A 10,990-nucleotide genomic window follows, 5' to 3' on the forward strand; every position below is an offset into this window, starting at 1 on the left:
CCAATAAAAATCTAATCCTTCTGAGCCTGATTATAACTATGGTGCTAAATGCCTACATGCTGCGTCTTTCTAGCTGAAAATGCAAGACGGTGGTAGTCTTTGAAAAGGAAGCTTTCACTGAACACTTTACACTGAAAGTCTCCTCATATTGCTTTCTTGCAGAGAGTCTTTTCCAATGATATTGGTGGCCAACAAAGTTGATCTAATGCATTTGCGGAAAATCACTCGGGAACAAGGAAGAGAAATGGCAACTAAACATAATGTAAGTTTGTGGGTGTTTCTTTGTTTGCATGTTGTTTTGGCAGTTGCACTGCTTTTAAGTTTCATTACAGGCATTCAGAATGGGATTCATTCCGCATTTGGAGTTTAATTGGATCACTTCTCTTATAATTAAACACTTGCAATTACATTTTCAAATAAAAGGCAAAGAAAGTAGTATATAGAGAGGTTACTTCCAGCGGGGCCAATTCTTTGCAGCATACTACAGCCGAGCTATGATGATCATAGTCATTAGAGAGATAAGGTGGGTGAGGTGATATCTTTTATTGGACCAATTACTGTTGGTGAGAGAGACGAGCTCTTCAGGTATGGAAAAGGAAACCCCCCCGCCCTTCCCCCAGCTTCTCAAAAGCTGGTCTCACACCAGCAGAAGTTGGTACAATAAAAGATATTACCTCACCCACCCACCTAACCTCTCTAATACCTTGGGACCCGCATGGCTGCAGCTACACTGCACACATGATCATAAAGTCATGTAATGCAAGTTATTTGCAGGTGGGTGGAATGTGCATGTAAGATGGACAGAATGCACTCTTCAAATGAAAATGCAGAAAAGGTTGTTAGTAGATACACCAGGCCTGATTCTGATCTCGGACTGTTGTCAATCAGGAGTAAGTCCGTTGATGATGATGATGGAATTACATGAGTGTAAAACCCATATAAATCAGACCCAATATCTCAGTTCCCTGCTATCCATACTGCAGTTTGGCTCCCAAGTAAGATTATAATCACCATTACACTAGGTTAATCGCTTCTAAATGCCCACAGTCATGGAAAAGACTTAATGGAACTTGCCGCATCCCACTGGACTTCTAAAGATAACATAAAATCATTCTGCGTATATTTATTCCCACCCCGTAAAGAAGCTTTTGTGGAAGAGCAGAGAGCCAGTCAACCTAAACAAGAACACAACACATAGCTCCTGAGTTGTGCTCAGTTTCAGGGGTGTGGAAGGTGCTATATGTGCAAATGCAGAATTTTCACATGCGCTGTCAGAAGCCAGGGTTACAGATATGGCTCTTTGCTGGGTATGTATGCTACAAGTGACCACAAAAGTCCATTTGGCTGCCAATAGAAAATGACCTTCTCTGTCACCCGAACAGAAGTTTTTCAAAGTCGGAAAGGTACCTGTAGAAATCACCATTCAAGAACCTTAAAATGCAGTGTAGCAAGGAAGGAATTTTTGGCAGGTGTTAGTTTTTCAGCAATCTCCAACAAACTTCTGGCAGGCATGGTAAATAGTTTCGTTTTGTTTGTATGGTCTTCATGTCCTCAAGTACATCTCAGGGAAAATGAACATCTCTCCTAATAACTCTGCAGTTACTCCCCCCAAATCTGGAACTTTATGTTTCCAGCTGTTTTGTATGTTGCACATTTTACAGGATGGGGTGATCTTTGGTAAGTGTTTTTGTGTCCTTTCTGCGAATTAACCTTGATGTCATGGCAACATTTCACTTACCTGCCTTTCTCCTGGCAGTTTCATTTGGATATAACCTTCACTTTGTGCCCCAACCTCCAGTGTAGCACAGCTGTACGTTGTTGTAAGGTGAAATCTTGGCTCCATTAAAACCAACGGCAAAACTCCCATTGACTTCAATGGGGCAAGGATTTCACCCATAGTGGTTTAGACTACTTTGTTAGCAAAGGGCTTTGAGATATCTCAAGATGAACGATGCTGTACTATTAATTCCATGGTTGAGAACACCCTTATTAAACAGTCTATTGCTCTAAGAGACTACCTGAAAGTGTCCCCAAATATATTCAGTACAGTCCTTCTGCGTTAGTCATTATAGGACAACCCTCTGTTTTGCATCCATTTTTCTCTCGTCCCTTGGGTTGTCACTTGAGATAGGTTCATTGTCCACATGTAAGATGTTACTAGTATTTATTATGCTGGGCTTTTGTCTTTCAGATCCCATACATAGAAACTAGTGCCAAGGACCCACCTCTGAATGTTGATAAAGCCTTCCATGATCTTGTTAGAGTAATCAGGTGAGCCATAAAACACTTTACTCAGCCATCTATTAACCTCCATTGACAGAAGACTCATGAATCATTGGAACACATGGAACCAAGAGCCTGCTCTTTTATTCTTTATTAGGGCTGCTTGTTCCATACCTGCACACAACTATCAAAATGTAGTTCTCTTTTAAGGTATAAAATCTTCATTGTCCGTGCTCAACATTGTGAGATCTAACTGCACGTAAAAAATTTCAAATATAGTGGATTCACCTGCAGTACATCCAGATACTACATTAGTGATCAATAATAACAGGCGATATTGGAGTACAAAAACTGTGGGCCAGATCTTCTGCTAATGTAAATCAGCATAACTCCATTGAAGTCCATGAAGTTATACCAATTTACGCTAACGATAAATCTGGTGTTATACTGTGTTCCTGAAAATCAGATGGAACACCAGAGCAAAGCTCAAATCCATAAAAATCAGAAAATAAAATGTAAAACCGTATATCTACATATATAACCTTCTTCCGCAGACACTCACAGACATCCTGTCCATTTCCCCTACCCAGTTTTCCACATACATCCTGGGTCACATCCGGACATCCTTAACTGTGACCTCTGTTTTGATGCCAGTAATCTTTTGAGTGTGGCTCACACCTGTCTTTGAAAATTTGCTCATGGTTTTCCCAGGTGTCCTTATTGTTTTAAGGTTCTGAAACTTTTGATTTCCATAACTCCACTACATGTTTCACCCAGTTGCGGATGTGACTTCAAAATTAAAACTTTCTCTGTGTTGGAAGTAATATAAAGTAGAACCCCATTTAAACGAGGTTAACAGCAGGAGCCCCAGCCTCCCAGGGCTGACAGTCAGCGCCCTGCCGCCCGTTCTCCAGTTTATCTGGATTTTTGGTTCTCTGATCTGGCCCCGGTCCCAGTTAGATTAGATAACCGGGATCCCATTGTATTTAATACATAGCATTTCTTATAGGGCAGTACTCCAAAGTACTTTAGACAGTGAACTGAATAATATTACAGTGGAACCTCAAAGTTACAAACACCAGAGTTATGGACTAACTGGTCTGCAAGCAGCATTTAGTCCTGTATATGACCTAATCCACTGGAATCTGACCCCAGAAGTCCTTATTTGTGTATATCATTGGTTTCAGTTGACCTCATGAGGGCTGTAATATAAAAATACAGGGTGTGTGTGTGTGTGTGTGTGTAAAATATATATGTATGTATGTATACGTGTGTGTGTGTATAAAAAGAATCCCCATCACTGAAATGCAGCCACCTTTTGTTGTGGCAAGGAGCAGGGAGCTTTGGGGTGTTTGTTTCTGTTTGGCAGCACACATGCATGTCACACAGCAGCTTTTTAAGTAGGGGAGGTGAGTAACCCAACCGAAACTCCAGAAAGAATTTTCATTTGGCAGAATTTAATCACAAAAGGACAAAAACACTAGGATTTTGGTAAGAATGCACCTATTCTAAGATAAGCGCAGGGAGACCTTGAACTGTCATGAGTGGCTAAGGCACCCTTTTCATGTGTAGTCCAAAACACGATACAGATAACAGCATCTGGCATTTGCTGAGCAAAATTACTGGAGAGACAGTTAAACTATTGTATTGTACAGAAGAGTCTTGAAGCTATTTCCACCTCGCTTTTGTCTGCTGACTTTCTGAATCAGTGTAAGTCTGTGAATGAGGATGGCACTGTTTGGATTTCCATTACACTGTCATTTTGATTACAATGTCTGGCTGTTTTCTTGTGGCCAAAACTTGAAGGAATTGGCTATTTTCTAATCTGAAGGTGACATTTCACTTTTTCTACCCACTAAGTAGTGAAACGTAAGCCAATTTGTATGAGAAACACTGTGGTCTACTGGATACGCCATGTGTCTTCCATCTTGGAGAGTAGGGCTTTGTTTCTAGCCTTGCCACTAACTTCGTCCGCAGCCTTTGGCAAATCAGTTTCACTCTCTGGGTGAAATCCTGGCCCTGCTGACATTAATGGAATTTTGCCCAGGATTTCACCCCAGTTCTCCAATTGCTCAATCTAGAATATGAACCTGTTCATGTTTTTCCCCCTCCAACACTTATAACTTCGGGAAAATATTTGGTCTCTGTCTTCTTTTTATGACACCAATTGTGCCACCTGCAGAATCTTTAAAGGCCTTAGGTTTGAATGTTGTTTTTTTCCACTTCAGTGACCTGTATTGCTGCAAACAGATTTCTTCTATAATCATAGAATCGTAGAACTGGAAGGGACCTCAAGAGGTCATCTAGTCCAGTCCCCTGCATTCAAGGAAGAACGAAGTATTGTGTAGACATTTTCCTGACAGGTGTTTGTCAAACTTGCTCTTCAAAATCTCCAGTGATGGAGATTTCACAACTTCCCTAGGTAATTTATTCCAGTGCTTAACCAGCCTGACCGCTAGGAAGTTTTTTCTTATGTCCAACCTCAACTGCCCTTGCTGCACTTTTAAGTCCATTGCTTCTTGTCCTATCCTCAGAGATTCAGGAGAACAATTTTTCTCCCTCCTCCTTGTAACAACTTTTTATGTATTTGAAAACTGTTATGAAGTCCCTTCTCAATTGTCTCTTCTCCAGATTAAATAAACCCATTTTTTTCAGTTTTTCCTCATAGGTCATATTTTCCAGACCTTTACTCATGTTGTTTGCTCTTCTCTGGACCTTCTCCAATTTGTCCACATCTTTCCTGAAATGTGGTGCTCAAAACTGAACACAATACTTCAGCTGAGGCCTAATCAGTGCAGAGTAGAGCAGAAAAATTCCTTCTTGTGTCTTACAGCACTGCTGATAATACATCCTAGAATGATGATTGCTATTTTTAGCTTGTGATCCACTCTGACCCCCAGATCCCTTTCCACAGTACTTCTTCCTAGGCAGTCATTTCCCATTTTGTATGCATGCAACTGATTGTTCCTTCCTAAGTGGAGGACTTTGCATTTGTCCTTACTGAATTTCATCCTATCAACTTCAGGCCATTTCTACAGTTTTTGTCCAGATGATTTTGAATTTTAATCCTATCCTCCAAAGCACTCACAACCCCTCCCAGTCTGGTATCATTCACAAACTTTATAAGTGTACTGTCTATGCCGTTATCTAAATCATTGATGAAGGTATCAAACAGAACTGGACCCAGAACTGATCCCTGTAGGACCCCACTTGATATGCCCTTCCAGGTTGATTGTAACCAGTGAGTAGCTATCAATGGTTCACAGTTTTCCAACGAGTTATGCACCCACGTTATAGTAGCTCCATCTAGATTGTATTTCCAAAGTTTGTTTATGAGAAGGTCATGCGAGACAATATCAAAAGCCTTACTAAAGTCAAGATAAACCACATCTACCTCTTCCCACCCACGCCCATAACCACAAGGCTTGTTACCCTGTCAAAGAAAGCTATTAGGTTAATAACTAATGCTATCAGGTGAAGCTATAGTTTTTCCATATGAGGTGGAAGAATTGGCTTCCCCAGCAATGAAACTTGTTAGGCATTTATACACAGGTGCCTCTCTGTTAGTGTTTATCTTACCACAGCTTCGAGTCAGCGTCCATCGAAAGCAGATGGTACTACCCACTCTTCCAAAATCATCTCAAGCTGGCAGAAGGAGGTTGTGGGCGGAAAATTATTGAAGAGTTACAGATACAAGTTGGCAATGTCCCTGGATGTTTCTGAACTATTCTGTACCTTGTAATTAGTAGGCCAGTCATTAGTATTTATTATATTGAGCTCTTATCGCTATCCAATGCTATTCTGAAAAATCACTATAATTGGTATGAAGAAGAGGAGTATTTGTGGCACCTTAGAGACTAACGAATTTATTTTGTTAGTCTCTAAGGTGCCACAAATACTCCTTTTCTTTTTGCGAATACAGACTAACACGGCTGCTACTCTGAAACCTATAATTAGTATGGTGGCTCTCCCTGTTTGTTGATTCTCAGTGACTCCAGGTCAAATGTTCTCAGTTAACAAATTAAATTTAAAAATATATATTCTGTATGTGCCACCCCTCCAAATGGACCCCAGGGCCTTACAGTCATGTCTGGGTTCTTTCCTTCGTGTGCATCAGCAGCTGTTATAAAGGTTCCACCAGCCAAATTAGACACCTGATCAGCCTTGTTGCCTTCAGTATAAAAAAAAAAAACAAAACAAAAATAAAAACCATGTGCATTCATTCAGTTAAAGAACAGAAATGATGCCACATGACTTAGCTGGCCAATCGAAACTAACTACATTTTGCTGAACTGTTTTGAGAAGACTGTTGAAAGACAATCAAGGGTTAGCCACAATCAGAAATAGGATAAAATCATCTGTTACGTTTTTTGTCACAAATTGTTAGCTCACCTGTAGTCAGGAAAATGTCATTTAAAACTTCCTAATACTTTGCACCTATCTCCAAATTGCTTCACAAACATAAGGGGCTAGCTCTTGACAGGACCTGGGGCATGAGCCATACTCTGATGGATACCATGGCAACTGGTGGCCAACGGTTGTGCTCCTTCTGAGTAGAGCTGCATTTGGTTGATTCCCAATTTTTCTTACAAGTGCTGGGATTGGCTGGAAGGAGCCTGGGGCAGTCCATGTAGTTGGTGGTACCAGCATCTAACTGGTCAGTAGGTCTGTCAGGATCTTCCTGAGCTTCCCTCCGTTCCGCTGTAAATTTGCCATGGAGCATTCTTCCACTGTAACACAGGGCAGGGGGTAATTCTCTGTCTCTGGGATCATCTTCCAGAAATCAGCTTTGTATAATGCTGCTAATGTTACCTTGCTTCCTAATCATACTTCTAAACAATAGATTTGGGTCTGGTCAGTTCTCTGAAGAGTTAACTGTCTAGAAAGAACTCACTAAACATGTCTTTCAAAATTTTATCTCAATAGACTGTGGTTGGGGGTGAGGGGAGGAAGTCAAGGACCAATCAGTTATCTTTAGCTATGCAGTATTGGCAACCCCAAGCATTCCAAAATCATGAATCAGGCTCTACACATTATAAGATCGGCTGAATTTTGTTTTGGGGTGTAGTTTTTTTTTTTTTTGTTTGTTTGTTTTTTGGGGGGAGCTTTAGGCTTTCTAGTCTTTGAGCCCTTCAGGGTCTCATTTTTATGCTTTTCTCTGCAACCATAAGGGCTAGTAGCATTTTTAAAAACAAATCAAAGCTAAGATTCTCACATAAGTAACAGGACTCCCGGAGCTGGGGCTTTGAAAAAAGACACCAAATATCTCAAGGCTCGTGATCAAATCACAAGAGTTGGGCTCCCACAACACTGACTGTGTCCCGTATCTGGTGTGGCTAGCTTATCCTTTCTGTTCAGCGCTCAGCTCATAACCAGCTGAGGAGGTGGTTAAGGTAGATCCCCAACACACAGATTTGATTTGTTCCTGAGACTATGGTTCGGACCTTTGTGAGTTGCCAAGAAGACACACGGTCTGTGGAATCAAACCCAAGTCTCCTGACTCCTAATCCTGCGTTTAACTACACAGCCTTCCTTTCTCCTGTTTATTCTGCAACTCTGGGCCAGATCTTCAGCTGGTGTAAACTGGTAGCTCCACTGCAGTTAGTGTAAGGGAAAAGTATCTCGTGGTTGATGGAGCTATGTCCATTTATAGTAGCTGAGGATCTGGCCCTGTGCGTAGCAGCCAGTCCCCTTTTCTAAATGACGTGACTCTGGATAGCTTGTAACCTAGAGCATTTGGGAGGCCCTCAGTGACACAGAAGTGTAAATTGAATGGAACTGCAGTAGCATTAAAGATATTGCTCATCCAACACCCACAGAAGTTGCTGACTGAGGTGATTGAGGGCTGCAGTGGAAGACAGTTGCGAGGGAATCCCAGCTGTGCATTTCTGATTGCTTTGATTTCATGCTGCCTGGAGTGTCCTCCTCAGGGCTGGTGTCTGGCAATGACCCAGAGCACTTTCTCCTTCTGAACCACTCAGCACTTTAGATTGGAAAATGTTTTATTTAGCAGCACAGGGCAGAACCCATTTGAACAGCAGGTTTGAAAACACCCAACGCTAATTGATTCCAAATCAATTCATTTGACCTGGGAGAAATTCCAGCCAGATGTAAATCTTTAACAGGCTTTAAGTATCAGAGGGGTAGCCCTGTTAGTCTGTATTCACAAAAACAACAAGGAGTCCGGTGGCACCTTAAAGACTAAGATTTATTTGGGCATAAGCTTTTGTGGGTAGAAAAACACTCCTTAAGAGGCATCTGAAGAAGTGGGGTTTTTACCCACGAAAGCTTATGCCCATATAAATTGGTTAGTCTTTAAGGTAGCACCGGACTCCTCGTTGTTTTAACAGGCTTTAGTTCTCCCCTGATTTCTGTTTCTCTGTAGTCCCTTGCTCAGAACTCAGTTTCCCTGGTGGCTGAGTAAGCTATAATGCAGCATGTCCGAACACTAGGGTAACCATATTTACCAGATGACTGGGCCCAGCCTGACATTGGGGAGAGAGGGAAGGGTTGTATTTTAACCAGGACACAGTATATTGCCTTCTCACTTCAGACCTTATAACTCCCATTAGCATTAATATGTTGTGCATGTTCCTCTCCCCTACCCCTTGAAAACTGGCTAGCCACTTACCATGGTAGATCATCTGATGGGGGCAGGGTGAGTAGAGGTCACGCTCCCTCTAGCAGAAGGGGTGAGAATAGCAAATCTCCTCTGACTAACATGGCTACCCCTCTGATACTCCTCTGAAATGTGTCTCTGCAATCCACTGCCATGGCAACGTTACCCTAGCCCCTTTTTGTAACCTTTGCTGTAGTCACAATACTGTCCTTCCTTCTTCCTAGCAGCTGCTGCTGCTGCAGAGGCTTCCCTTCCCCCATCCCAGATGGATGGCTATTCTTCATTCCTAACTTCATTAACTTCAGCTCCTTGACTCTAATGGGGCAGCTGGCAGTGATCTGGTGAATTATTACTATTATCGAATACCAGGAGGGCCTTTGATGGGTTCAGAGCTGCTCATGCACCCAGGAGGACACTGTCCCCATCTCAGAGAACTAGCAATCTAAGAAACTGGCCAGAAACACGGTACGAGCGCCCTGGATAAATGCAGCGCCTGCTGGTCTGAGCCCAGGAAAAACAGTTTGTTCCTGAACTCTAGTGTGTGTCTCTCTCACTCCATGGCAGTGTGAGTAGGAGCTGTGCCAGGCTATTTAAATTCTCACCGACGGAGTCACATCCCTTTGTTCTTTCTTTGTTTTGGTCCCGTATCTCTTTGTGCAGGAGGGAAGAGGAGAGGTTCACCTGCCATAGGGGTCAATGAGTGGGGATAGCCATTTCACCCCAGGGGTCTCTTCTGACTGATTCTTAGGGCTCAAGAGATACTTGTCTATCTGCCCCTAGCCTAAACAGTATGGATAGTTCACTGGGTTTGCTTCTTTCTTTCCTCCAAACAGGCAACAGATCCCAGAGAAAAGCCAGAAGAAGAAGAAGAAGACCAAATGGCGAGGAGACAGAGCGACTGGCTCCCACAAACTGCAGTGTGTGATTTTGTGACCCGGGGGCTCTTGGCACCCCCGCCTGACCTAATGTGAATTTAAAAAGTACTAGCAAGACACACTGTACCACCTAACTGCACCGTAATGCTTCTAACAGTGGACCTTACGCCGAGGAACTTGCCGGGGGGGGAGGGGGAGGTGTTGGACTTGCTGACATACTTGAGCGGCAGCCAAACTGCTGGAGCTTGGCCTGGTTTGCGTGCGGTGCCGAGTGGATTGCAAGCGTGGCGAGGAGGAGGGAATATCCAGGACCAGGACTCTCGGTCAACAATCCCCGGCTCCTTGGTGTTTATTTTAAAAAGTGTGTGTGGGGCGGGGGGGTTTAAAGTGTTGGTTTTATCTGCAAACATTTCTTCATGTGACCCATTTCTAGCAGCCGTGAATGACCCTTTGTTTGGTACAGTCGATGTATGTGTGGGGGCAGGGGGAAGGGCTTTTTTTTTTTTTTTTTTGCTCAGTGAGCACTGGGTTGGAAAGAAACCCAGCTGGGGTTAGTTTCTTTTGCACTGAACTTTCTCTTAGACAGAGATGCCAAAACGCAGCTTCATATGAGAGTGCATTGATTTGAAGGAAGAAAATGAATTCCAGCTGCTCTCCGCACTCCAGACCTTGTGTCAGACCCTGGAGGGCAGCCAGCTCACAGTCCATAAACTCCAGTGTAGAAAAGAAGGGGTGGGGGGGTTACCCTCTATGAGGAGGTTCTGTTTCTGTTTTGTATTTTGGGGGCATGTCTGATTCAAAGGGTATTTTGTTAACCTCAAAATATTTAAATTAAAGTAATTTACAAATGGAAGGAACGGACTCGGGGGTTTTTTAAGACAAACTTGTACTGATTTATTTAGAGGAACAGACATTAGGTGCTGCATTCCTCCTTCCAAGTGTGTAAAGCAGCCCTTGGATTCCAAGTAGGTCCTGGAAACTCCCTTGCCTTTCCCTGCAAAACCAATAACTACACAATATGAAGATGGCTAACTGGTTTGTTCTCTCCATCCAAGTTCTCAGTTCAGGAGGATTGGCTCAATTTTCTTACTCTTTTCCTTCTCCCACACTTTCGGTTAGTTCCTGCTGCCTTCGACATCATTTTGGAGTTTTGCTCTTGACTCAGGTGGGATTTGTCCCTTCATGACTTTAGTGAGCCATTAACAGCATGGAGATGAAAGATGTCGGACCCTCAGAGCAGGTGCAGGTGTTCAAGCTGCCTTGCATCACCTCA

The 10,990-nt window shown here is 42.8% G+C and overlaps 1 protein-coding gene across 1 annotated transcript in view; it reads left to right on the top strand.

Annotated features, from left to right (window-relative positions):
* Positions 1-10,201, top strand: part of MRAS (muscle RAS oncogene homolog) — a 60,972-nt gene extending 50,771 nt beyond the window's left edge. Inside the window, exons 4-6 of the mRNA XM_074967063.1 lie at positions 163-262; positions 2,192-2,271; positions 9,676-10,201. Coding sequence (XP_074823164.1) covers positions 163-262; positions 2,192-2,271; positions 9,676-9,775 — 280 coding nt within the window. The 3' untranslated portion in view covers positions 9,776-10,201. The remainder of the gene's footprint in view (positions 1-162; positions 263-2,191; positions 2,272-9,675) is intronic.
* The last annotated feature ends 789 nt before the right edge of the window (positions 10,202-10,990 follow it).

This window comes from Natator depressus, chromosome 11 (assembly GCF_965152275.1).
Source record: "Natator depressus isolate rNatDep1 chromosome 11, rNatDep2.hap1, whole genome shotgun sequence".
Lineage (NCBI taxonomy): Eukaryota > Metazoa > Chordata > Testudines > Cheloniidae > Natator > Natator depressus.